The sequence below is a fragment of the Cryptomeria japonica genome, chromosome 3 (assembly GCF_030272615.1).
Source record: "Cryptomeria japonica chromosome 3, Sugi_1.0, whole genome shotgun sequence".
NCBI lineage: Eukaryota > Viridiplantae > Streptophyta > Pinopsida > Cupressales > Cupressaceae > Cryptomeria > Cryptomeria japonica.
The window spans coordinates 887,853,754-887,881,228 of record NC_081407.1 but is presented as its reverse complement, the minus strand read 5'-3'; the positions used below and the strand labels follow the sequence as shown (position 1 = coordinate 887,881,228).

Genomic DNA, 27,475 nt, shown 5'->3' with positions numbered 1-27,475 from the left:
CCGGTATGTTGCATTATAGTCTTTAGACTATTGATGTTTTGCAGAATGTGTTTCTTGGTCTGAAGTGGCATGTTGAACCCAAGCGGTTCGTGGATCCCAAGCGGTACGAGGGATTAAAGCGGCATAACACATTTTTACCAGTCTTCATTTTTGTCAAATCGACAACCGACATTTTGTATGAACCGGTAATACTCTGTGATGAGTTACCAACCGACATTTTGTGACGAGTTACTATCCCCCGATTGTTTGACGATGCCATCACTTCAACGGTGCTTTTTGTGTCGTGTTACCAAGTATGTCCAAGTTCATTGAACCTAGGAAATTGTAATATAATCCTATTGGACTGACATGAAATCAGATTCCTTTATAAGGACATCATGTCTAGGGTTTTAGGTTGTTGATGTGGTTATAGCAAAATTTTATGTTGTTGCTAGGGTTTAAGGTGGTTGAGGAGTTGGAGAGAATATGAATGTGTAGAAGACTGAAGTAATGCTGGAATGCATTAGGAATGAGCTATCAAGGATCTAACCAAGTAGTCTGTGCTATTAGCTAGATCAATCACTTGTTGATTACTCACATCTTCAACAAGTCTGTAGCCCTTAACTAGGTAGGCCCAAAAGCCTTTTGTAAATCCTCTAACAAGGTGGTTCACATCTGTGGATCTGAAATCCTCTAGCAAGGTAGTCTTTAATCTGACTTATCTCCTAACAGAGATTGAGATTCCTCACAGGATCTGTTCTGGTAAAGAACATTGTAAGATCTTAGCCAGTCTAACCTTAACCGGTCTGGTTCCTATTCTGCAGATAGTTAGTTGTGAGTTCCATCTCACCGTGGTTTTTCCCATTTGGGTTTCCACGTCAAAATATCATGTGTTATGGTGTTTGTGCTTTTGTGGGTGAATGCATTATTTGCTATTTGGTTTGCATGTGTGCTAACCGGTTTGTCTGCTAAACTGTTTTACTGGTTTACTGTCAGTTTTGTAAAGTGTTTAAGTGCAAAGATTTTTGGCATACTAATTCACCCCCCCCCCCCCTTAGTATTCATCAACATGTTGCCAACCTGTAGTAATAAACCTATGAATTCCAATGGTCCACTTCATCCCAAAATATCAACTATCTATCAAAGTCATGAGTTTACCTCATATTCCTATCTTTCTAGACATGATGCAAATTATCCATGATACACTTAGCACATCGGCCTACATTAAATAAATCAGTTGGCTAATTAATGGATTACACCAATCAATTCAATAATTAACTTAGATAAAAGAGATGAGTGTAGAGACAAGTACTAAAACAAACGTTAAAATTGGAAAAAGGGGAAATATTCTTGGCTCTATGTGTGACTAGAAATACTTTAAAATAATATACACATTGTATTATGAATCTAAAATTTAATATTAGATCTACAATAGTGCTCAACTTTAATTGACTAAAAAATAAGCTATAGACTCAATCAAAGAAAAACACTACATGGATGACCATGATTCTACAATGAAAACCCTAAATAATATGTTTCTACTGTACAAAGACCTATTCGCCTATATATAATTGGGTGGGATGGTGCTTTAAAGAACTAGTAGGATTTATTATCAAGTGGGGAAACAAAAAAATTGTCTTGATTATAGTAAAGTTCTTGTACTATTGAAAAATGTTTGAACTAGGATCATGACATGCCACACAAAATACAAATGTCTAAAATGCTGATTATAAATGAGATTACGAATGATAATGCTATGTTGTGATGATCCACATGGTATAAGGATTTTTTCCTTTCATACAATGCCCTAACTTTTAAATTTGAACACTTTATTTTGAGTCAAAGGATTACAACTAGTAAGGATGAGGGTAGGTCAAGTGATCAGAAACAAATTTGAAATATCGAAAAAATATTTTCTAGTTTTTTTCTACATGTTAGTAATTGGGCATTTTGAAGGCCTTCAGGGCATTTTCAGCCCTTGAAACTTTGGCCTATCCTTTAGATCATTGTTGCAAGTAGGTTATTTTAGGACTTCGCCTTCAACTCTTGGAGACCTTTCCAACGAGTTAAATGGATCACAATTTCGAGTCCTGAGTAGAAAGTTATGTCTAGTCAAAGTTAGGACAAAATTTGATATAGTTTTTTTGAAAATTTCGTAGTTTTGGATTTTATTATGTAATAAACAAATATGACTGTTGAGTTTCAACTCTCAAGGGGTTTTGGTGACCCTTTGAATCTCATGAACTGTTATATGCTGGATTTTCGAATTGAATGGATTACTTTTTGGCTTGCTTCAATTATGTGTTTATCTTGTTTGTGTAAACAAATCCACAATACCACAGGTTCTCACTCAGGTGTTGTCATCCGAATCCATAATTCAGATCAGTGGTATCAGAGAAAGTTCACTCCTGTATGTCATATTATACGTGATCAACATATCAAAGATTGGGGTTGGAAATAAGAAATTCTTCAGACTACCTTCCTTTGAGACGCACATGATCGGAGATGGCTAAGTTGCAGACCGACGATGACTTTAAAGTGTTGCTTGCAAATGCATTAACAAAACAACATGAAGAAATGATGGAGCAGTTCAAGCAAATGCTGGAAAGTTGTGGGTCACAAGAAAACCCACCATTCATAGGGTATACACCATTCAAGGTGCAAGTGAATTTTGATATCAATATACCCACATTTCAAGGAAAGATTGATTTGGATGTTGTTGATGATTGGGTTTCAAAACTGGAAAGGTATTTCTCTGTCAACCAGTTCTTAGATGAAGAGAAAATAACTTTTGCTCTTCTCAAAGCTGAAAATCATGTGAAAGATTCGTGGGAAGCAAAGTTAGCATTCAAGGCAGAAGAAACTGCGATTACTTTTATTTTTGATCAAAAACCCACATGGGGAGAATTCATGGAGCATGTAAAGGAAGAATATTTTCCTATAGATACATATGAACAGAAATATATGCAGTGGCAATTGCTTCGATAGAAAAAGGACCAAACTGCTCAGGAATATACTAATATGTTTCATGCTTTAGCAGCAAAGCTTGGCATCAAATATTGTGAGAAGCACCGAGTACTTAAATATCAAAGTGGGCTTCATAGGTATATCCAAACTGAAATGGAATTCTTGAACATAGAGACTTTACCTAGTGCATAGAAATTTGCTACAAAAATTGAGGAGAAATTCAGACAGAAAGGAAGGAGGGATAACTTCGCAAACAACAAATGGAAGGGTGAAGGTGGCAAAACAACATGGAAACAAACCTCCCAGGAATCTTCTCCCAATTCACCACTGAAAAAGGCATGGGGTATGAAGAAGGCACAAGAGAATGGTATGTGGTGTGAATTCCATAAAAGTCCCTCTCATAACACAAGATTGCAGAACCATATAAAGTTTAATGATGGAGATGCACGAGGACAAGGCAAAACCTAAAGTGGTAGAATCTTGCATAGAAGAAAGTTATGAATAGGTCATTGAGGTTGATCCATATGCAACAATAGCTACTACAAAGATATTGCCTCAGGAGGATGAGGAAAGATTGTTCCACTCACAGATGTGGGTCGAAAGAAAAGCCCCACACTTTATTATTGATAGTGGAAGTCAAAAGAACCTAATATCAGTGAAGACTGTGAAGAGATTCAATCTAAAAACAACAACACACCCACAACCCTATTCAATGGGATGGGTAAGTCAAGGGAGATATATTCAAGTGCTCCAGCAGTGTCACCTTTCATACTCTATAAAGCTTTTCAAAGATGAGGTAATTTGTGATGTAGCTCCTCTAGATGTTTGTGATGTTTTGCTGGCACAACCATATATGTACCAACGCCATGGTGTTTATGAGTCCAGACCTTGCAGCGTGACAATCAGATTGGGTGAGCAAAAATACCAAATACCAGAGGTAAGCCCTGCATACTCTACATCTTTGATTAGTGCTAAGCAATGTAGGAGGTTGGTTGCCAAAATGAGAACATTCATATTATTGATGATTCATTTTGAAGAAGAAAGGAAATCAATATATAATTCCCATGCCATCACAAACACCACAACACTGCAGAAAAGATCAATGGATCAGATTTTGATAAAATATGAGAATCTGTTTAAGTTACCAATTGGGGTACCTTCACACTGCCAAGTGAGACACACTATTGATTTGATATCGGGAACTCCATTGCCTAATGAACCAGTCTACCATAGATCGGTATTAGAAAATAATGAAATTAAGAGGCAAATAAAAGAATTGATTGAGAAGGGACATATTCATCTAAGTGCTTCACCCTATGGCAGTCCCATTGTTTTGGCAAAGAAAAAGGATGGAACTTGGAGACTTTGTATTGACTATAGGGCCTTGAACAAAATTTCAATAAAAAATAGGTATCCACTTCCCCGAATAGATGACCTTTTGGACCAGCTTAGAGGGGCCTGATTCTTCACAAAAATTGATTTGAAATCGAGATACCATCAAGTACCAATTGACTCAGCTGATGTATGGAAGACAACTATCAAATCTAAAGAGGGATTGTTTGAATGTCTAGTGATGCCTTTCGGTCTAACAAATACCCCAATGACATTCATAAGAATGATGAATGATGTACTCAGACTGTTCACTGATTCCTTTGTGGTGGTATATTTGGATGACATACTCATCTTTAGCAAAACTTGGGAAGAACATTTGCAACATGTGGAAATAATTCTCTCAACTTTACAAGATCATGGGCTTTATGCAAACAAAGAAAAGTGCTCATTTGGTATGTAGAGTATTAGATACTTAGGGTATGTTATTGACGGTGAGGGTGTCCATGTTGATCCTGAGAAGATACAAGTGATTAAGGACTAACCATCTCCTAGAAATCTCATAGAGTTACGAAGTTTCCTCGGGTTGGCAAACTTTTATCGTAGATTTGTGTTGGGGTTTTCCCATTTGTCTGGCCTTTAAATCAATCATTGCAGGGGGGAACACAAGAAAAGTTCAAATGGATAGGTTCTCAACAAGAAGCATTTGAGGAGTTAAAATGAAGGTTATGTTCTGCACAAGTTTTATCTCTTCGTGACCTGCAATAGTCATTTGAAATACAAACTGATGCATCAGAATATACTCTAGGAGTAGTCCTCATGCAACATGGTCACCCAGTTGCATATGATAGTGAGACTTTTTCTAATACAATGCATCGGTATGCCACTTATGACAAGGAACAATATGCTATCGTTCAAGCTTCTAAGCAGTGGAAAAATTATATTTTGGGTAAGGAGACTGTCATCCACACAGACCACAAACCTCTTCAATTTTTGCAAACACAAGGGAAGTTACAGAATGATTGACGTCAACGATGGTCAACCTATCTTTAACAATTTCATCTCAATATTTGGCACAAGAAGGGAAGCACTAACAAAGTAGCAGATTGTTCGAGCAGGCCTCCGATTGCAGCTATAAGTATGGTATTGGACTCATGTGGTCATCAAACAGAAGCCTCGGCTTGCTTGTATGAGACTGATGTTGAGTTTGCAGATGTCTATAATCAATTTGTGAAGGGAAATCAAGTGAATGACTTCTATTTGCAGGATGGAGTGCTTTGTCACCTTGGCCAAATCTGTGTGCCCAATGTAGAACGCAAAAAGATGATATGGGAAGTTCACTATAGTAAGGTTGCTGGTCATTTTGGCATAGTTAAGACTACTTATACACTTCAGAGGTATTTTTATTGGCCAAAGTTGAGAAATGATGTCATTTCATATATTCAAGCTTGTACTGCATGTGCTATTGCTAAGCCTGCCAATCATAAAATTGGGCTATATTCGCCACTTCTTATTCCTGAAAAAACCTTGGCTTTTAGTTTCTATGGACTTTATGTCTGGTCTTCCTGCCACCAAAAGAGGCCATGATTGTGTGTATGTTGTGATAGATAGGTTCTAAAAAATGGCAGTAATAGTGGCTTGTAAAAAGACAATTTCTGCAGAGGACACTGCAAAGCTTTTCTTTGAACACATTTGGGTTCATTTTGGTTTGCCGAATACCATTATTTCAAATAGGGACAACAAATTTCTTAGTAAGTTCTAGTCTACATTATGGGAGAAGATGGACACAAAATTAATAAAGTCTACTGCTTTCCATCCTCAAACAGATGGCCAAACAAAGGTAGTGAATCAGATGATCATTCACATCCTACACATGTATCACTCAAAACATCCCCACACATGGGATTAAAGTCTTCCATATGTTCAGCATAGCTACAATAGGGTAATTCATAGTTCGACTGGTCACAACCCATTTGAGGTTTGTCTTGGTTATCAACCACTTTCACCCATGGATGTTGCCATACCACTTATTCAACCTAATCTGGTTCCACGTGTTGGTAAGGAGGAAGATAAGGCAACACAGTTCATTGATAGAATTCATCATCTGCAACAACAAGTTCATGAAATCTTGGAGCATACCAATAAGAAATATAAGGAGAGACATGATGAGCATCGTACTCCTCATAATTTTCAAGTTGGGGACAAGGTGTGGTTGGATATCCAGAAGGAACGATTGCATGGTGCCAACAGGAAGCTTCGTCCTCTGCATTATGGGCCATACACAATCATCAAGCAAGTTGGTGATAATTCTTTTGAGCTCAATTTACCCCCATTTCTGGGTTTTCATCCAGTCTTCAATGTGGAACCCTTGAAGCCGTATTTTCCCCCACTATTAGATGTTGCAGAATAATTTCCACTATAGAATTGAATCTAGATGCAACTTCTCCATTCCAATGTGATGAGATTGTGGACACCGTGGTGAAAACACTCAAACAACAACAAATCTATCTGTACAAAGTAGTTCGAGTAGGGCAGATTGCTCAACAAGGAAAGTGGTTTACCCAGGAGCAGCTTCAGCTCCATTTTCCTCATCTCATTCAGACTGTTGATGCAATGGGGCCCATTGCTTTTCAAGGGGTAAGTAATGATCAGAAACAAATTTGAAATATCGAAAAAATATTTTTTAGTTTTTTTCTACATGTTAGTAATTGGGCATTTTGAAGGCCTTCGGGGCATTTTCAACCCTTGAAACTTTGGCCTATCCTTTAGAATGTTGTCATAGGCAAGTTCTTTTAAGACTTCTCCTTCAACTCTTCAAAACCTTTCCAACGAGTTAAATGACTCACAATTTCAAGTCCTGAGTAGAAAGTTATGTCTAGTCAAAGTTAGGACGAAATTTGATATAGTTTTTTTTGAAAATTTCGTAGTTTTGGATTTTATTATGTAATAAACAAATATGACTGTTGAGTTTCGATTCTCAAGGGGTTTTGGTGACCCTTGGAATCTCATGAACTGTTATATGTTGGATTTTCAAATTGAATGGATTACTTTTTGGCTTGCTTCAATTATGCGTTTATCTTGTTTGTGTAAACAAATCCACAATACCGCAGGTTCTCACTCAGGTGTTGTCATCCAAATCCATAATTCGGATCATCAAGCCAACTGTAAAATTTGACTTTGAAAAATGGAAATCAAGGGTGCCCTAGTGACCCTGTCATGGGATTGAGAACATAAAGATTAAGGTTTAGGCCATTGGAGAACAAAGACTCAAATTTATTTTGGGTTTAAACTGAATGCCAACTCTTTTACAAAAATATACAGATTGAATACTAGATTATTACATTACCCAAACAAATTCAAAATAAATCTAAAGCTACTACATTACCTTCATGATTGTAATGGTGTTTTCTTCTCTTTAATGTGAGTTTGTTGTTTCATCATTTATTTCTAGTTAAATCATTTTTTGAATATAAGACTTGTTTTGGCATAGATTTTTATCTCTTATTATTATTTATATTTTATCTTGATGTACAAAAATTTAAAAATTCATTTAGAAATCCTCTTCCTTCTCATAACACCATCCAAAATTATTATGTTGAGAGACATTCTACAATCACATATGAATGTTTAAACTTGTGTCAAATTATATATAACCCATTTAATTTGATGACTTGCACCACTTGGGGTTACAAAAAGAATGAAACAAAAATAATATGGTAGTGATCTCACATTACTAGGTTACACTTTTTGGTCAAGGCCAACCTTACATTGAAATCAATATTTGCACATCTTCACTTTCTAATACTTATAGTACCTAAAGCATTAAAAATTTGAAGATGAAGTAAACTACTAATTTGTGAGATTTTTTGTACTGTTTTTTTAGAAGTGATGTTTATAGTATTTTTTCTAGAAACAATAAAATTCTAATTTTTAAAATATAGATTTACCACACCAATATATAGTGTATGGATATTTTTTCATAATTTTTTGTTGCATATATTTTTTTTAGCCAATTTTTAAAGTTAGAGTATTTGTAATTTGGGCAGAGTTATATTACACCATGCATAGCTTTATTTTGTCTACATTTAAAATTAACTTCTTTTTCAGGAGGGTGGGGAAACAGGTTTCTGGAACGATTTTTTTTTTTTTGCCATTTTTGGGAACGAGAGGGGATGGCTATAGAAAAAAAAGGGTAAATTTAAAATATATAAGAAAATTTGAAATTTCAAATATATTTATATGATAACATTGATGAATCTAAAATCAATGTGCATAGATCACCAACTATATTCAAGAATTGTCCATAACCAAGAATATAATTGTTGATGTAAATAACACTTCAAACAGTGGAAGTTAGACAATAAGAAAGTGGTGTAGGGAACCCAAGGAATATCTTAGACTCTTGAAGATCAATAGTTTGTAGTAAGTGGTTAAAAGGATGTAATCATGATGTTGATCCTTTGGATCCACCTAATAATGTTTTTTGGTCCAATTTGTAAGGCTAAGAGTCCCAAAGGTACCTTAAGACAACCTTGGGTCTCATTAGACCAATAGGACCTTAGAATAGGATGTCATAATTGTTTTTTATATTATTTTAGCAAATAAATGACTTTAGAATAGATCCTAAACATGTTTGAATCTTAGAGGATGCAAATTGCCAAAAGTTGCAAAATTGTCAAAAATGTTGTCAACAACTTTTGCAATATTGTTCTGAGAAGTTGCATTTTGGTTCTAACAATCATAACCATTCAAACAGTGGTTAGAGTCATTGGAAAGGGTCTATGTAAGCATGTGAAACCTCCTAGGTGAAGGTGGGAAGTGATTGGATGTTATTTTGGTGGAGAACTGAATGAGAAGCACTGAATTTCCTGAGCAATTTTGTTTTTCTGAGATAGTACAATACAATACGAATTGCCAGATCAAAACTTGGGCATGGAATGATGGTAAATTGAATCATCTCTTGTTTTCCTATTTTTGGAGTTCAATTGGTGACCAGAGTATTGGTTTTGTCTTCATTTTGTTCAGACTGGTCTAGAAACCCTTAATTTTAGGGTTAGTGCAGAGATGGAGCCCTAACTTGACTATTCTGCAATGGAATCTCACGACCACTTGTAAAATGAAAGTTAGGGGAGTGTATAGTAATACCCTAAAGGATCAAGACTAGAGGAGTTTGTTTGTTGCCTCAACCACCAAGTTCTAGGCTAAATATCTCTATGTATTTAGCCTAAGCGATGAGACCATTGTGTGGACAGTCAGCCAAACAAGCAAGGTGACTGGTTGGATAGTGGATTCTGTTCATTTTGAGGTAGGAGAACCTAACCAAAGTCCTGCATTGGTTCTATGCACCCATTCCTTGATACTTGCTTTGTTAACCAAGCCTAATTAGGCTATTAGGTCTGTGAACATAGTAAGAGTTAGGGTATGCTGGAGTAGACTCAATTCCTGCAACTTTGGGATCTTTTGTAAGTCCAAAAAGGGTGTCCAAAACAGTGATTTTTTTGTCTAGTCCTTTGGAAGTTTTGCAAGTTGTTGCCCATAAACCAACTAAAGAGACCTATTAGGATCCTCTAGCCCTATAAGGGTTCTTAGCCTTGTTGAGGTCCCAGAATCCAAATTGTGGTTGACTGTCCTTGTATTAGCCATAACTAAACTATTCCAATCATTAGATTGAGGATTTGTAGACCAGAGGCCAAATTTCCATATTTTGGTCAAATTTGGGGAAAGTGTCCCTAAAACCCAAATTTGGTTGGAGTTCTTTAAGGTCTCTAGAACCTTGAGGAGAAGTGTGGGGTGTGAAACACACTTAAGAGATTAGTCCTTCCATCTAGGAAGCCATTGGACCACCTAAGAGTGAGAAATCAATCTTTAGGTGTATAAACCAAGAAGTAGGCCCATTAGTACATTTCTTGTTGTGTACTCTGCATCAGAAAGCTTATACAACGTTCAGATTTAAGTACCTTTAAAATTAATAACAATATTGGAAAACAAACTAACACCTTAAATGATAAGCATCCCTACACAATTTATACAATTTGCACTAACATATTTCTACAATCCGTATTACACAATCTCAATCTGCACTAGGATGCTATTAGGACAACAATCAATGATCAAGCTCTGTATAGTGTTATGACATCATTATAGACCTAAAATGAACCCAAGTTAGATCTGAATTATGGTTAAACATGCAACATTGCCTCCTATGTCAGGGTCGATGAAATGTAAGTTGTAACCCCTCCAGTGATTCCAAATGCTTCCTAAATTGTTGTATTGGCTATTGATAGTGACTGGAGGAGGCCACTCAATGCTCAAATCCTTAAATGGTGTTCTAAATGGTGTGAATTGTATGTGGAAGCTTGCAAACTGCTATTTGGAATCCTTTATTCTGCCGCGAGGTGTGGGGGCCACTAAACAATACAATATGTCCTTTTTTTTTCAAAGTTGGGTGAGTTTTTTTTAAACACTTCTTCAAATTTCACTAAATTAAATATATTCAAAATTATATTTTTGGAAAGCTTATAATAAGGATTACATACTTACAAAATGAAACTTTTAAATGAACTCATTTGACCTCCAAAATCTAATATAAAAATGATTTTTAAGACTTGTTTTAACATAGATTTTGTCCTATTATTATTTATATTTTATCTTTATATGCAAAGTTTAAAAATTCTTTGAAATTCTCTTCATATGCATAACACCATCTTAAAGTATATATGCAATTTAAAAAACAATATCACTGTACAAGGATGAAGCAAAAGTAAAGTGGTACAGAAGACAGAGAATCTGTGAACAAGGACAGAAGCCATTCGATTTGGAAATATATAAAGGATCGTTGCTTTTGGGATGGCACAGCCTTAGCATTCAATAAACAAAAATAAAAATTGGCTTTACATTATTCGCGTACAAATATTCTGATCCTCAGAAGATAAAAAGAAAAAGATAATGGAGGTAGATTCTAGATGTAGATAAAATCATCCACTACACTCTTCTTTTCAGATGTATAATCTTTAAAAGACTAATATCTCGCTCTAATCTTCCACCTTCCTCATATCTGTCAACTCAGGAATATATTCGAATCGATTTTTCTTTATCGCATCACTTTAATTTTCATAAGCTGAGGGTTTAAATGTTGTGTGTTCGTGGATTAAACGTCCAACTCTTCAATATTCCAGACTTCGTTTTTTTATCTTCCTTGGATGGGAAGAGGAAAAGCTTTTGAACGCTTCATTTCTCTTTGATATATGTAGTCAATTTCGGTAAACCATGTAAAATCTATGTATCTTCTGTATGTTATTCTGAATCTCAGTTATACATTCTTTTATCTGCCCTGTCTACTTAACAGTGATTGCAAGAAAACAGACTAAAAATGGCAACAGTAACGGTGCCTCCAACAATACCTCAGCCCACTCAAGATTGCCAACAATTACGCAATGCATTTTCACTTGGTAACAAATTTAACCCAGTATGTCTTATTGTTTTTCTGGTTTTTATCTTTTGTTCTTTTTCAAAAAATAAATTGATAAATACTTTCAATTTGAAGTTATAAATCAATGAGATTACAAATGAAGATCTCATTTTTCATATAAACATTCAACAATAACAATTCAATTTTAAATTTTGATGACAAAAACAACACCATCACAACATAACATCACACCATGCCAATACAAACTCTTTTATTTTAATTTTATTGTTTTGCTTGCTTATAGGTCGTGGGGGTACAGATGAAAGGAAGGTAATTGAGATACTTGCCCACAGAAAGGGGGAGAATCGCAAAGACATCTGCCACACATATGTAATGCTATACAAGGAAGATCTTAAACAGAGAATGAGATTGGAGCTCACCAAAGATCTTGAGGTCAATGAAAGCATTAGTAGTTCGGCTTAAATCACATATACAGTTTCGATTTCTATATATAAAAGTGTTAAACATACAGAGTTAACTGACATTTTCTAGACTCGATATGTTGTTTAGTATGTGTGATTTAAGACTAATCGTTATGAACTGTTTAATTGTTAAATTCTTTGATGTTTAAGTAGAAGAATATATTGATGAAACTGTGTAGCTGTTAAATTCTTTGATGTTTAAGTAGAGCAATTTATTGATGAAATAAGTCTTTAATTGCAGAGAAGTATAGTGTGGTGGATGACTGATCCAGTAGAACTGGATGCACAGCTTGCGCGAGAAGCACTTCGGAGCTGGAGCACAGATTACAGAGTTATCATAGAAACTGCATGCTGCCAGTCCACAGAAGAACTCCTTAATGTCAGAAAAGAATATCAAGCTTTGTACAATCAATCACTAGAAGAAGATATCGCTTGGGAGACAAATGGAGGAACCCAAAAGGTCTTTTGCATTAAACTAAACTTATATGCTTTATTCAAACTCTCTAAGACGAATCTAACTATAATTGTTTCAAGTATGTAATTTCTGCTTCTTGTTGAATCCTTCACAGACAAATCTCTTTACCATACAGAGGAAATCTACAGTTTTCCATTCTTCTTAGTTCCTTGTGTATCTGTTATGCACTCTAGTTTACCAAGTGGATTACAACAGCCAAAAAAAACATATCTTTAAAAAATCTACTTTCCCATAAATCATATGTTTAAAAAATCTACTTTTCCTTTAAGAGAATCTATGTAATTTTAGACCAAAAAAATGTCTTTAAAATAAGATTGATTATGGCTATCATGTGGAAGATATCAGGCATATCTTTATAATTAAAAGTAAATTAAATAAATAAATGTAATTGCTGTATGAATATTGAATTTTTTTATTTTAATCTTTGACCAAAAAGACTTAGAATACTGGTACTTTCATCTGGTAGATATTTCCTTGACAGACTGTCAAGATTTTACTACATAAATCTGTATCTTGTTCCATTATTCTATTTTATCTCTTGTTTTTTCATTATGTTCAAATTTATATATGTTTGTTGACTCATGTTTTCTCAATAAAAAAACACTGGTAATAATGGAGAATAATTTGCCATGGACTTTCTTCTGCTACAGTCTCCTTTGGCCTGAAATCATGGTCTATCTTATGCCCTATCTCTGGCATGCTTTATCAAGAGATGCCCACTCAGAACACAAATTGCCAGATAGTTTTTCTTACAACAAAATATCATTACAGAATATTGTGATCTAAGATACCAGGAAAACTTCTTTTCAAGTCCAATTAGCCAAAAGAGCAATAACCATATTCGATGCTAAACATAGAACAAATTCCTTTTAAGGAATGTTGAGAACAATATGCACATGAGAATGACGTAGTGCTGATGGTCTAAATACGTCATAAATTAGTGATCTAACATGAGTCTATCAAGTCTAACAATACCTCTTGGGAAGTTCAAGATCTTTGGAGTTGGTTCATCCAGTTTAGTAATTTAGATTGTGGGTTCAATTTTAAATAAAGGTCTATGGTATATCATTTCAGAGATTATAAAAACTTATCCTATAAAAAAAAATATATAAACTCAGATCCCATAACTAAAATAAAGTCTAAATGTAAAATAAAAAATTAGGATTTTTTTTTTTTAAAGCATTCATCAAGAATTAATAAATAATATCTTGATTTTCTACAGCTTCTTGTGGCATTGGCAACGGCATACAGATACACTGGCCCAGTGGTTAACATGACCGTTGCAAAACTCGAAGCAGAGCAACTTTATGGGGGTGGAGAAGGCAAAACAGATGGAATTGACGAGGACCTGTTCGTCAGAATTTTGGGGACCAGAAGTTTTGGTCACCTTAATGCTGTATTCGACCATTACAAAGAATTATACGGCCACGACATTAATAAGGTATTTGTAATCAATTAACAATGTTAAGCAAACCATTAAACACCCATTATGCAAGAATTTTAATGGATATACTGTCCAGGGATTGAAAGAGAAGCATGCAGGAGAGATGGGGGCTGTCATAAGAACCACAATAAAATGCATCAATCGTCCTGCAAGATATTTTGCTAAGGTAATTCGTGTTTTTTTCTCAACCTCTAAAAATTTAGGTACTTTTTTAAAGTTTATGAAAGCATTAATGAGATTGGGTATTACAGGTTTTGAATCTATGTTTGAAAGGCCTTCAGGAAGGAAGGAGAAGCGAAGAGAAGAGTCTAACAAGGATTGTTGTGACACGAGCTGAGATTGATATGCAGCGAATCAAGGCTGAATTTATTGGCAAGTATGGAAGGCCTTTGGAAAATGCAATTAAGGATGCCACAGTTGGAAATCACAGGAGTTTTCTGCTTCATCTCATTGGCTCCGAGGATGACATTTAAGTTAGGGAATACCATTTTATGCAAGCTTATTATACATATTGATCTAGTTTAATGGTAGAAATCATTAGGTCATTTCCGTTACCATCCAAACTGACCAAGAACCCAACTTAAAATTAGGTTACATTTTACTTGACATTAGTCACATTTCAAGTGTGCCATATTTTCTTGGTGGCTGCCTTGTGGAAAAAAAACTGCTGTTTTGATCATCTCATAAACAGATCATTTTGTTTGCTGATTAGATTATTGTAATGGTCAAATTTGCATTTTTATGTTATTTTCTATTTAGTTCTCTTTATGTAAGAGACAGGAGAGGAGAGTTGACACATATATCTCCACATATCTAGTTTCCATTTTATATATATTTCAATAACATTCACCTAATTTTAATATTTATTAGATTTATCTATGCATCTAAATCCCCATATTCATTGTCCACCTTTAAACGATCATTTTCCCACCAATGAACAATTTTGTATTTATGAGATTGACCTCATGCTGAATGTGACCCTTGTTTGTTTTAAACTCAAATTCAATTTGTAGTCTATTGGCCCCCTTTATTATTTTTCCCAAGAAAGAATGGCTAAGCATATGACATGTGAAACATGAAGCTATAAAATACTAGCACATCCAAGTCCTCTATTATCTTAGAGAATTAAAGGAGCAATCAATATCATATCATTTGTACTTGATGTACTAAAAGGAGGAGAAAATCTACCTACATCCTTTTTGGGCTCATTCATGTCATATTTAATCTTTTAGATATATATTTTTAGGGATTGAACTAAGAGAACATACCTCCTTATGACATAACAATGACCTTTTAAAGCTGTTTTAAAATACTTCTAGTCATCAATTGTAGAAAAGGAAAGAGAAAACAAAGGTCAACCAAGTGATTAGTAAGAAATTTGAACACATCAAACAACAATAAATTTGAATGTAGATAACGAGTCCACAATTATAGACTTAAGCTAAACTGATGGACTTGATCTCAAATAAAGCATACATTTAATATATGATCCAAAGAACTTTATTAACAAAAATATCAAATTTCCCATGTTACACATTGTGTGATTCTAGTGTCCTTGACAATGGCATACATTATTTGGTTAATGAGATAGGTACATATATTTTCTATTTAGTTTCCACATATATTTGTGCTTAATTTCAAAATGTGTTAGACCACACACCACGATGTATTAGATTTGTTCTTATCGTACTTATGTGTATTCATTATATTGGATTAACTTATATCACCCTTAAGAAAAGTGCTTTTCCTTTATATTTTAGTGAACCCACTTAATCCTAGATGACCTAATCTTCTTTCTAGGGTGTCTCATCATATTAAGGTTTTAGATATACAATTGTTGAAAATTATATTCTATTTTTAGTTATGAATTTTTTCATCCTATCTCTTCATTGATCTATATTTTAGGTTTTCATACATATTTGCTATCTCATCTTTTACCCACCCTTATATTAGCTTTAAGGTTTGCATTTTTTACTTGTTTTCAATTCTAGTTTAGCTCAAATTATTTTTCTTAATTTTAATATGAAATTACTTTCCCTTTTTTTATATTATTATTAATGTTAAGAGCTACTGATAATCTCTAATATTCTACTAAGAAAGAGTGTTTAGTTAAACTGTAATATGACATCTTGTTAAAACATAATATTATTAGGGCTCATTACCCTTATAAAATTTATATATTATTCTAATATATGATTATAAAACTTTAAATATTATATAAGTTTTCTTAAAAGTTTTCTATTTAAAATAATTATAGTTCAATAACTATTATATTTATTATTTACAAATGGTAGTTTTGAATAGATGTGACTAATACCCATTTAGGTATTTGCCTAATCCTTTTCTTAAGGCTTGGTTACCTCTCATTGAGAGGAGTGTGAGTTGAAGTTTTATACTAAGCAATATATGTTGTTATGAATAAGGTTTTGTACCTAACTAGTTCCTTAGTGGGATCCTATTAACATGTTAAGGCAACTTAGGTAATAGAAATCTTTCTAGAAGTCTAAGTTGTCATAAGGTCTTGGGTAAGTGCACCAAGATGGTGAACAGAAAAGTGGCCACATGCCAAAAAAAATAAAAAAATTTCATAACCCGTACGGGTTCTAAAATTTCAAAAACATGCTAGGCTTGGTAACACCAAGCCTAGAGAAAAGACAATTTAAAAAACCAAAAGTTCCTCAAAACCCGTACGGGTTTTGAGGAACATTTTTTTTAAATAAAAAAATTTAAAGTTTCTCAAAACCCGTACAGGTTTTGAGAAACATATTTCTTTTGTTTAGGCCATGGGTTTTGGCCATTTTCAACACCAAAACCCGTGGAACAACAGCAAGGAGAAGCCAAAAAAAGCATCGAACCCGCACGGGTTTGCAACAATTTTTTATTTTCCCATCATCAAAAGCAATTTTCAACAATGGCACCCCGTCGAACAGGTAAGATTTGATTTGTTTGATTATTTTTCTTTGCATCTTAATTAAATTAGGGGTTTTTAATTGATTTAAGTTTTGTTTTTATTAATTTGATGTCAGATTCTTCAAGCAATCCCCAAAAATGAAATAGACAACAAAGACCTCCTCTTACACAAGCAACACAAGAAAACCCTGTTAACATTGCACAAGAGAAACAAGAAAACCCTCAAAATCCTGAAAATATTGCTCCTCAACAACCACCACCACCCCGAAACCCTCCACATCCTCCATTAGATCATGTAGATACCACACGAGGATCTCATCAATCGCCTTACACAAAATAGTGCCCAAATTTCTATATTGGTGAATAGGTTGAGGACCTCTAAGCTTGAGCACCACTCAACCCTTGCCAGAACACTAGAAACAATGGCTAATAGTGCAAATAAGGTATCTAGGGAGGTTACGAAATGGGGTTCATGGAGGGATAGATGTCGAACATTTTATGCGGAAGGGTTGTCATATGATCAAGTGAAGAAAAAGGGCATAGTTAAATCTGACATATGTGCTCTTTTCACCGATCCTATTACCAGTAACAACCTAGAACTAAATACGACTCGGTTTCCTATACATTGGTGTGTTCATGCTAGGTTGAAAGATGCTTTTTGGGATAGGTGGTATATGGTCTTTGACTAACCACCTTGTAATAATTGGGAGGTGCCTCTATATTTTTTGAGAAAGTTGTATTGTGAGTTTATCCTCGACGAGAAGCCGAATTACTTTGACATCTGACAATTTCAGGGTAGAGGGAGAGGCTCTGCGCAGGATAGACCTGGGGCCCATAGGGTGGTAGATCCACAACATAGGAGGTGTACAACTCCTAAACCCATGGTTCATGTCACTATCCCTATATCCTTGAAGGTGTCTATGGAATTACAAACTCTTTAGGCAGCTGCATCATTAACTGATGTCATTGTTCAGCATGGGACACAACTGGTCAAAGTAGAGGATGTACCAGCACCTACAACATCTCCTTCATCAGCGACACCTCCTTCATCAGCAGCACCTCATGCATCATTTGGCACGAGCCAACCCATTCAGCATATGTGCCCCACCTGCCAGGGTGTATGTTCTGGTGTAGACACTGACGCGGACGAGGATGGTGGGACATCTCATTCATGTACATGTTGCGGGAGTAGATGCCATGCTTCCACTGCAGAGGATGTGGCCCTCACCGATGAACTGCTCAATATGTTGTACCCTCTCTATCAGACACAGGTGCATTTAATTATGTTTATGACATGCTATCAATTAAGTGACTAAATCTTATAAAAAGAAATCAATTTTTATTTTTAGAACAATTTAAAGTGACATATAAATAAAATGTATTGCAGGGTGCAATAGGTGGTGGGAGTACACCACATACTGTTCAGTCGACTCCACGATCACGAGTAGTTTCACCACCAGAGGTAAAGATTTGTAAATTTGTTAAAAATATAATAATTCATTGGATTCAAAATATATTTTGTTAATTATATGTATCATTACTTGATATTTTGTAGGGCTTATCAGTGGTTGAGATGTCCCAACTTGATGATATCACGCTTTCAGCCATTGACTTTGGCCAAGATAGCTATGCGGTACTATTTAGATTTATATATTTTTTACTTAAGTGATATATTAAATACATGCTCTTTTCCCTTATGTTAATTTTTTTCCATTAGTTTACCCCATCTGCCTCGAGGACATCTCGTGTAAGAAAGCCATCCTCTAGCACTCCAAGGCAAAAAAAGATATCCTCTCGAAACCCAAACGACAGAAGGTAATTCACTACAATTTAAATTCAATTGTTGAAATGTATTATGATTAAACATGTATATGTAGATATTGATAAATGCACTTAATTTATTTGTTCTATATACAGAAACATATGGGGTTTACGGAATTAATGAATGCACCTGATGTCGATGAGGTTCAGCAGAGGGAAGAGGTGATATCTTAATATTCACTTTGGATTGCATTCTTGCTTGTTCAAAATAACTAAATCCTTTTATGTCTATATCATATGTTATCATTTTTCATACAGGAAATGGTAATAGCTACATCAGATTCGACAAGGCCTCCTAAGGTTACAGGAGAACTATACGAGGCTTCGGTGTGCATTTTTTCTACATATGTTAAAAATATTTGTTTTATCTAGTTTGTCAACAACTTTGGGTTATTAACTTGTATGATTGTCTTTAAACTATTACAGGCCCCTTGCAAACTTCCTACTGTTATTCTACCATTCCATTTCAGTAGAAGTTCTACACGTATATTTTGGGATCCAACATGACCAAGGCAAAAGGTATGTTTGTCTTAGATCAACTCCTTTTCACTAAGTGCACAACGGAGTTGAAACCGTCTAGTTAACTTCTTTTGGATCACTTACCATGGATATAGGAAATGGTCGTAACTGATTCATCTGTGACTTTGCTTTCTACGACCACAACACATCCATCTGAGGCTCCGGTAGGCTTTAGTTTTTTAGTGTATTCATTTTTAGTTATTATGTGTTATTTGACATATATGTCATTAACATGTATTAATGTTGTTTTACCAGTTATAGCCTCCTGTAGGACATCCCATAGATCCTCAACCTCACCGAATTGCAAAAGACAGAGATGAGGTAATCAACATTTCAACTTCAAACAATTTAGAGTTCAGTATTTAGTTATTTTGATGTTATATTGAGAAAATATATCTGATTAGACATTTGAATTGTCCTTGTGCAGCCACGTACTGCTTCGAAGAGGCTCGATTTTGATGATCCGCCACAGTCATAGATACGGATAGAGACATATAGTTATAGTTGTGGTCATTGAAGGGCCAATTTTTTATATATTCGACATTTGTATATGTATATATCGACTTCGACAGACATGGCACATGCCACATTTTTGTAACTATTATTGATTTGGCATCTATGCCATTTTTTGATATATGTACATGATTATTGTTCATTTTGATATATATGAAACTTGATATTCAATCTAATTTGTTCATTGATATATATGAAACATGATATTCCTGAAACTTAGTTATTTGCTATTGAAATGTGATCAAATTTGTTAGTTGTGTATATGTCTTGAAATGTGATCCAATTTGTTCATTTCTTGTAACTCATATGGCGTATACTTTTAAACAATCTATTGCTCATATTGTGTATACCCAAGTACTGATACCGGTAATGTTGATATTCTATATTTTGATTGAGTGAATTTGCTTTGAGTCCTTCATGCATGAAGAGATTGGAGTGAAGTTATTATTTCATAAACTCGTGCTTATGGAGTGAAGTTCATCATTTCAAGAACCAATTAAGACATTTCATCACCTATAAAAGAAGAGTTGAAGCACTTATGGACAATCTGTTTGAACCTATGGGGTTGTCTTATTGCTGCCTAAAAAATCCTATCTCGGTTTTGGGCAACTCGATTCCGTTTTCTTGTGGTGAGATTTTTTCTGTCGCATCAAAAACCGTCAAAAGATGTCAATGAGAGGTGGCAAAATAGTGCATCTTTCGTTCTGCTTGTCGTGGGAATGAACCATCAGCGCGAGTGCCTCTAGGTGGCTGGGTGGCCGGGTTTATGCTAGGTGTGCCCTTGTCTCGCTCCCCAAGGCGTCTGATCATTACGAGCCACCTCATAGCGACGTTTTCGCTTGAGCGCTCAAAGCGGAAAAAATGGTCAAACTTTGACGTAGCGTAACTTGGAGACCGTGGCACTTATGGACGATCGGTTTGAACCTATGGAGTCGTGTTATTGCTGCCTAGAAAATCCTATCTCAGATTTGGGCAAGTTGATTCCATTTTCTTATGGTGAGATTTTTTCTGTAGCATCAAAAACCGTCAAAAACTGTCAGTGAGAGGTGGCAAAATAGTTCATCTTTCGTTCTACTTGTCGTGGGAATGAACCGTCAGTGCGAGCACATCTGGGTGGTCAGGTTTACACTAGGTGTGCCCTTGTCTCACTCCCCAAGGCGTCTGATCGTTACGAGCCACCTCATAGCGACGTTTTCCCTTGAGCGCCTAAAGCAGAAAAAATGGTCAAACTTTGACGTAGCATAACTCGGAGACCATGGCACTTATGGACAATCTGTTTGAACCTATGGGGTCATGTTATCGCTGCCTACAAAATCCTATCTCAGATTCGGGCAACTTGATTCCATTTTCTTGTGGTGATATTTTTTCTGTCACATCAAAAACCGTAAAAAACTATCAGTGAGAGGTGGCAAAATAGTGCATCTTTCGTTCTGCTTGTCGTGGGAACAAACTGTTAGCGTGAGAGTGTCTAGGTGGCTGGATTTACGCTAGGCGTGCCCTTTTCTCACTCCCCAAGGCGTCCGATCGTTACGAGCCACCTCGTAGCGACGTTTTCCCTTGAGTGCTCAAAGCGGAAAAAATGGTCAAACTTTGACGTAGCCTAACTTGGAGACTGTGGCACTTATGGACAATCTGTTTGAACCTATGGGGTCATGTTATCACTACCTACAAAATCCTATCTCGGATTTGGGCAACTCGATTCCTTTTTCTTATGGTGAGATTTTTTCTGTTGCATCAAAAACTGTCAAAAACTGTCAGTGAGAGGTGGCAAAATGGTGCATCTTTCGTTCTGTTTGTCGTGAGAATGAACCATTAGCGCGAGCGCGTCCAGGTGGTTGGGTTTACGCTAGGTGTGCCCTTGTCTTGCTCCCCAAGGCGTCCGATCGTTACAAGCCACCTCATAGCGACGTTTTCCCTTGAGCGCTCAAAGCGGAAAAAATGGTCAAACTTTGACGTAGCATAACTCAAAGACCGTGGCACTTATGGATGATCTGTTTGAACCTATGGGGTCATGTAATCGCTGCCTACAAAATCCTATCTCGGATTCGGGCAACTCGATTCCGTTTTCTTATGGTGAGATTTTTTTTGTTGCATCAAAAACCGTAAAAAACTGTCAGTGAGAGGTGGCAAAATAGTGCATCTTTCGTTCTGCTTGTCGTGGGAATGAACCATTAGTGCGAGTGCATCCGGGTGGCTGGGTTTACACTAGGTGTTCCCTTGTCTCGCTCCCCAAGACGTCCGATCGTTACGAGCCACCTCGTAGCGACATTTTCCCTTGAGTGATCAAAGCGGAAAAAATGGTCAAACTTTGACATAGCGTAACTCGGAGACCGTGGCACTTATGGACAATCCATTTGAACCTATGGGGTCATGTTGTCGCTGCCTACCAAAATCCTATCTCGAATTCGGACTATTCCTACTAGCCCTTCAAATCGGGTAATTCAATAATAACTCAAAACTTTCCTAAAACACTTGGAAAAAAAATTGCATATTCATATTCAAAATTTGCAAATCAGCCCCATGGACACTTTCAAATATAAAATTTGGCATCTTATATAAACTATCAAGCTCATTACTGTTTATATTTACAAAATTTTGCATCTAAATATGCAAATTACAACTCGTTGTTGTTTTTTTATACAAAACTTAGCATCTAGATATGCACATTACAACTCATTGTTGTTTTTTAATACAAAATTTAGCATCTAGATATGCACATTACAACTCATTGATGTTTTGATATACAAAATTTGGCATCTACATATGCACATAATAGCTCATATGCATATTACAGCTCATATGCATGTAGAGCACATCCAAAAAAGTGAAGTTACAACGTTTCGCAAAAGATATATACAAAATTGTCAAAATTATTCTACCATATTGTAGAATTATTCTTCTAGATGGCCCAAAATCAATCAAGTGAACCTTCTGGATCAGCTCTAACCCTTAGTGTCTCAAGTATTGCCTCATGGTCTAATTCACGAACTTCCCACAAATCCTTGTTAAGAGGTCTACCACGATATTTAATCAAATGAATATTTGTTGCAACAAGAAGGTTTGAGTAATGAAGAATATGTCTATGTGTCTCAAAGTCCTCAAACAACCAGGCATTAGAATTTTTGATAGGGTACCTGCATTTTATAGAAGAATAATGCAAAAATCAATACAACGATTGCTAAATAAATGAGTTTAAGAGGTCTCAATACAACTCGACACAACAACGTGGTACCTTCTAAGCCATGTCCCTGTCACAACAACGGATCCTATTGGGTACTCAATACCCTCTCCATCAACCACTGTAGAAGTTAATTTCTTTTTAGCCTCAATACAACGACACAAAAAGTAATATGTTCCTTCTTCTTTGTTCTCATCTGCAATAATTGCATATACATGACCTGCATTTAATAGAAGGATATAAGTTAATACCAAAATCAGCATAAGTTAATAAAAATAAATAAAGCTTAAAATTGTAGCACATTGGAACCCTTTACCTGGTTCAACTATGTCTAATACATGGTCAAAATCCACTGATGCTTCAATCAGGTTCATTTGTAGTGCTCTAGGAAGTTGATATGTATCTAGGGTTTGCAAAGGTCTACAAGACCATTGGTCAACCCACTCTTTTGATTCACATTCATCCCACAAAAAATGCATACACGAAGAGCAAAAGCATGCAATATGTCTAGTATAAATAACTAGTGATGTTGCATTTGAACTTCTAAATGAATGCATGTCACTTGATCCAGTTAGTGTATAACAATCTAGATAGTTTTCAATGTTAGATTCACTTATTAACCAGAAATATCTAGAAACCATAGACTTATCTGCATTACCTGGTCCCATCTTAGAGCTACACCATTGCATAATTGTTTTTGCATCTATTAACATTGCACCACCTTCGTACTTCAATTCCTCTCTGGTAAGAACTCTTTTCACACATGCTCCCGCATCATCATGCTCTCCTTTTCCATGCCCTGGCTCAATGAAATTCCAAAAATGTTGCACACCACTTGTCACATGCATCCTAGTCAACCAGTAGAACATCCTTGCATTCTTGAATTGTGCGGTGCAATTGTCCGACCATATTAAGTGTTGGTTGTATCTTATATCTATTTCCCTTAAACTATCATAGAAGACTATAAATCATCCTTGCACAAACTCTGAGGAATGTGTACAATCATCGCTGATATAGAAGTGATATTCTCTTATAACCTTTCTGTCCTCCTCGGTGCTATCATGTGCATGCATGAATGCTATGTGTACAAAAATTGTAACTTGTGTAGAGTGGTAATACATAGATTGTACTTCATTTTGTGGCTTTAGTGTATAATTCTTAGCAAAATCAACGACAGAGACAATAGTGCCGAGGGGGAAAGTGTCCTTACACAACTTGAATTGCTCATCTAACCATCTAGCTCTATGTGTATGACCTATGTACTCATATACTAGTTTCTCTTGAAACATCTTCATAAAATCAGCTACGCATATATCCCTTTTCACTAACTCACACCTCTTTAATTCTTTTCCATCTTTAACACCATATGTTACTGACTTATATTTTCCAATAGAAACTAGTTCCTTACCAATTTTATGTGTGCTATCCAGATGTAGGCATCTATGCAACTGTTGCAAACCACCACATGTAGGACAAAAACCTCTCAAACACATCATCTTATAATAAATGCACCCATCATCTCATCTACATAGTACACTTGAAATAAATTCTCTTGGTGACTTAGGAGGTGCTTGTAGACCACATTCCTGCAAAACATCGTTACTGTGCAAAGTACAACAGATATCGCGATAAATATCATAATGCATGGAAAATTCAACATGGACCCTACAACATGTAGTACGTGCATGATTAATCTTAACATAAAATGGTTTTGTCATCTCAAAAAATCTTTGACTAATTTTAATTTGAGGAAAGCTTTGAAGAAACCTTTCATAAAATTGTGTTTGAGTTTTATCTAAATAGTGTTTTGGATGTGGCTCACGATTACTAATTCCAATTTGCCTTCTAACAACATCTCTTTGGTTGGGTGAAACCCTTGTGTTGTCATGCCAAAATCTCTCAACTAACGTTCTTAGTGCATCAACAACAACCTTGTCCTTGCGTGGGAGTCTACCAGAGAATGCCCAAAGAGAATTATTGTTAGGATCCTCAATTTTCTCTTGTCTCTCTAGGGCATAGTGTAATGTGGTTCTACTTATCCTTAATGACTTGCTTGTTTTGCTTATTAAACGAGATTTTTTCATTTCCTTTCCCATTATGGTTGATGTGAGGACACGACGAGTAACATTAGCATCTTTAGTGCGTGATTTTGAACCAATGGCTTGGTATGCATCAAAAAGATTTCTCACAATGGTTCTTTCACTATTATTTTCGGATGTTCTTAACCTCAAAATTTTCATTGTCTCTCTAAATTTCAGATTTTTAATCATTTCAACAACTAATTGGCATCTTCCACTTTGATTTAAGTTTTCAAAATAGTTATTCCAAATTCTTCTAACCGTTCTTCTACAAGTTCTTTCGGAAATTTAATCATGCATTGGCTTCACAATATTTTCATCAATATCTATTAGGAACTTTGGTTTTCTACGAATTATTCTAAGAGGTATTAAGATTGGTGCATGCTCTTCGTTTTCATTAGGTGCATTATGTGCATTGATCACATCAAATTCAAATGGTAAATCTTCTTCAATTTCATTAACATGTGCATTCACCGAATCATTTTCAAATGGTCTATGTTCATTGCATTCATTAGGTGCATTCATCATATGTATTTGAACTGGTGTATGTTGATCATTTTGATTTGGTGCATTAATCATATCAACTTCAATTGTTGAATGTTCATCACTTTCATTAGGTGCATTAGATGATGTACCTTCACGTAATCTCTTCATACACTCCCTTTGTCTTTCCTTTGCTACCTCTCTTTATTCATTTGTTCCTCTCTTATTCTTTCCCATTGTCCTACACATAACATCATGATGACAATCCACAATCAAATAGAAAAAAAACAACAAATGATCATCATTTTGTTATAATCTAAAGTAACAATAATAAAATAACTTCAAAAAAAACCAAAATACAAGACAAATAAATCATAATCAAAGCAAAAAAACAACAAATGATCATGATTTTGTTATTATCTAAAGTAACAATTATAAAATAACTTAAAAATCAATCATTCCAAAGCAAAAGTGACAAAAGAATATGAAAACCTAACTGTTACTGTCCCAAAAAATCATGTGCAAAAGCAATGGGGCCTTCAAACAACTTGCAATGCTATTTTTGAGGCTGTTGGGACTAAAATATATAAAGATTTTCCCATAACCCATACGGGTTATGGAAACCTTATATGTCAACGTTCACAATTTCTCATAACCCGTACAGGTTATGTAGAACTAGAAGTTTTGGCCTTAGTTCTACCCGTATGGGCTATGTAGAACTAGGAAAAGGAGAGGGGGAGAGGGAGAGAGGGAGGGAGAGGGAGAGAGGGAGAGGGAGAGGGAGAGGGAGAGAGATGGAGGGAGAGGGAAGGAAAAGGAGAGGGGGAGAGGGAGAGAGGGAGAGAAGGAGAGGGAGAGGGAGAGAGGGAGATTGGGGAAAGGAGAGGGGGAGAGCGAGATTGGGAAAAGGAGAGGGGGAGGGAGAGAGGGAGAGAGGGGGAGGGAGAGAGGGAGAGAAGGAGAGGGGGAGGGAGAGAGGGAGAGAAGGAGAGGGGGAGGGAGAGAGGGAGAGAAGGAGAGGGGGAGGGAGAGAGGGAGATTGGGGAAAGGAGAGGGGGAGAGTGAGATTGGGAAAAGGAGAGGGGGAGGGAGAGGGAGAGAGAGGGAGATTGGGAAAAGGAGAGATTGGGGAAAGGAGAGGGGGAGAGGGAGAGAGAGAGAGAGAGGGACAAGGAGAGGGGGAGAGGGAGAGGGAGAGAGAAAGAGATTGGGGAAAGGAGAGGGGGAGAGGGAGAGAAAGTGAGATTGGGAAAAGGAGAGGGGGAGATGAAGAGAGGGAGGGAGAGGGAGGGAAAAGGAGAGGGGGATAGGGAGATTGGGGAAAGGAGAGGGGGAGAGGGAGAGAGGGGGAGATTGGGAAAAGGAGAGGGGGAGAGGGAGAGAGAGGGAGATTGGGAAAAGGAGAGGGGGAGAGGGGGAGAGGGAGAGAGGGAGAGAAGGAGGGGGAGAGGGAGAGAGGGAGAGAAGGAGGGGGGGAGGGAGAGAGGGAGAGGGAGAGAGAGAGATTGGGAAAAGGAGAGGGGGAGGGATATTGGGGAAAGGAGAGGGGGAGAGGGAGAGGGAGAGAGAGGGAGATTGGGGAAAGGAGAGGGGGAGAGGGAGAGGGAGAGAGAGGGAGATTGGGGAAAGGAGAGGGGGAGAGGGAGAGAAAGCGAGATTGGGAAAAGGAGAGGGGGAGATAAAGAGAGGGAGGGAGAGGGATGGAAAAGGAGAGGGGGATAGGGAGATTGGGGAAAGGAGAGGGGGAGAGGTAGAGAGGGGGAGATTGGGAAAAGGAGAGGGGGAGAGGGAGAGAGAGGGAAATTGGGAAAAGGAGAGGGGGAGAGGGAGAGAGGGAGAGAAAGAGAGGGGGAGGGAGAGAGGGAGAGGGAGAGAGGGAGAGGGGGAGG

At 36.4% G+C, this 27,475-nt stretch overlaps 1 protein-coding gene and 1 long non-coding RNA gene across 2 annotated transcripts; both read left to right on the top strand.

Moving 5' to 3' along the window:
• Nucleotides 1–11,426: 11,426 nt before the first annotated feature.
• LOC131055813 (annexin Gh1) lies at nucleotides 11,427–14,831 on the top strand. Its single transcript, XM_057990157.2, has 6 exons — nucleotides 11,427–11,723; nucleotides 11,988–12,136; nucleotides 12,407–12,625; nucleotides 13,863–14,081; nucleotides 14,161–14,250; nucleotides 14,336–14,831. The coding sequence occupies exons 1-6, from the start codon at nucleotides 11,645–11,647 to the stop codon at nucleotides 14,555–14,557; spliced, it is 978 nt and encodes a 325-aa protein (XP_057846140.1). The 5' UTR covers nucleotides 11,427–11,644; the 3' UTR covers nucleotides 14,558–14,831.
• Nucleotides 14,832–16,820: 1,989 nt separating this feature from the next.
• Nucleotides 16,821–19,899, top strand: LOC131055812 (uncharacterized). Its single transcript, XR_009108507.2, has 10 exons — nucleotides 16,821–18,265; nucleotides 18,382–18,456; nucleotides 18,550–18,627; nucleotides 18,712–18,809; nucleotides 18,912–18,977; nucleotides 19,074–19,142; nucleotides 19,242–19,334; nucleotides 19,430–19,498; nucleotides 19,590–19,655; nucleotides 19,762–19,899. It is a non-coding gene; the product is annotated as an uncharacterized LOC131055812 (long non-coding RNA).
• The last annotated feature ends 7,576 nt before the right edge of the window (nucleotides 19,900–27,475 follow it).

Coding starts and splice junctions, on each gene's coding strand:
- LOC131055813 (XM_057990157.2), top strand. CDS start 11,645: ATGGCAACAGTAACGGTGCCTCCAACAATACCTCAGCCCACTCAAGAT. Junction 12,626..13,862: donor CAAATGGAGGAACCCAAAAG/GTCTTTTGCATT, acceptor GATTTTCTACAG/CTTCTTGTGGCATTGGCAAC. Junction 14,082..14,160: donor ACGGCCACGACATTAATAAG/GTATTTGTAATC, acceptor TATACTGTCCAG/GGATTGAAAGAGAAGCATGC.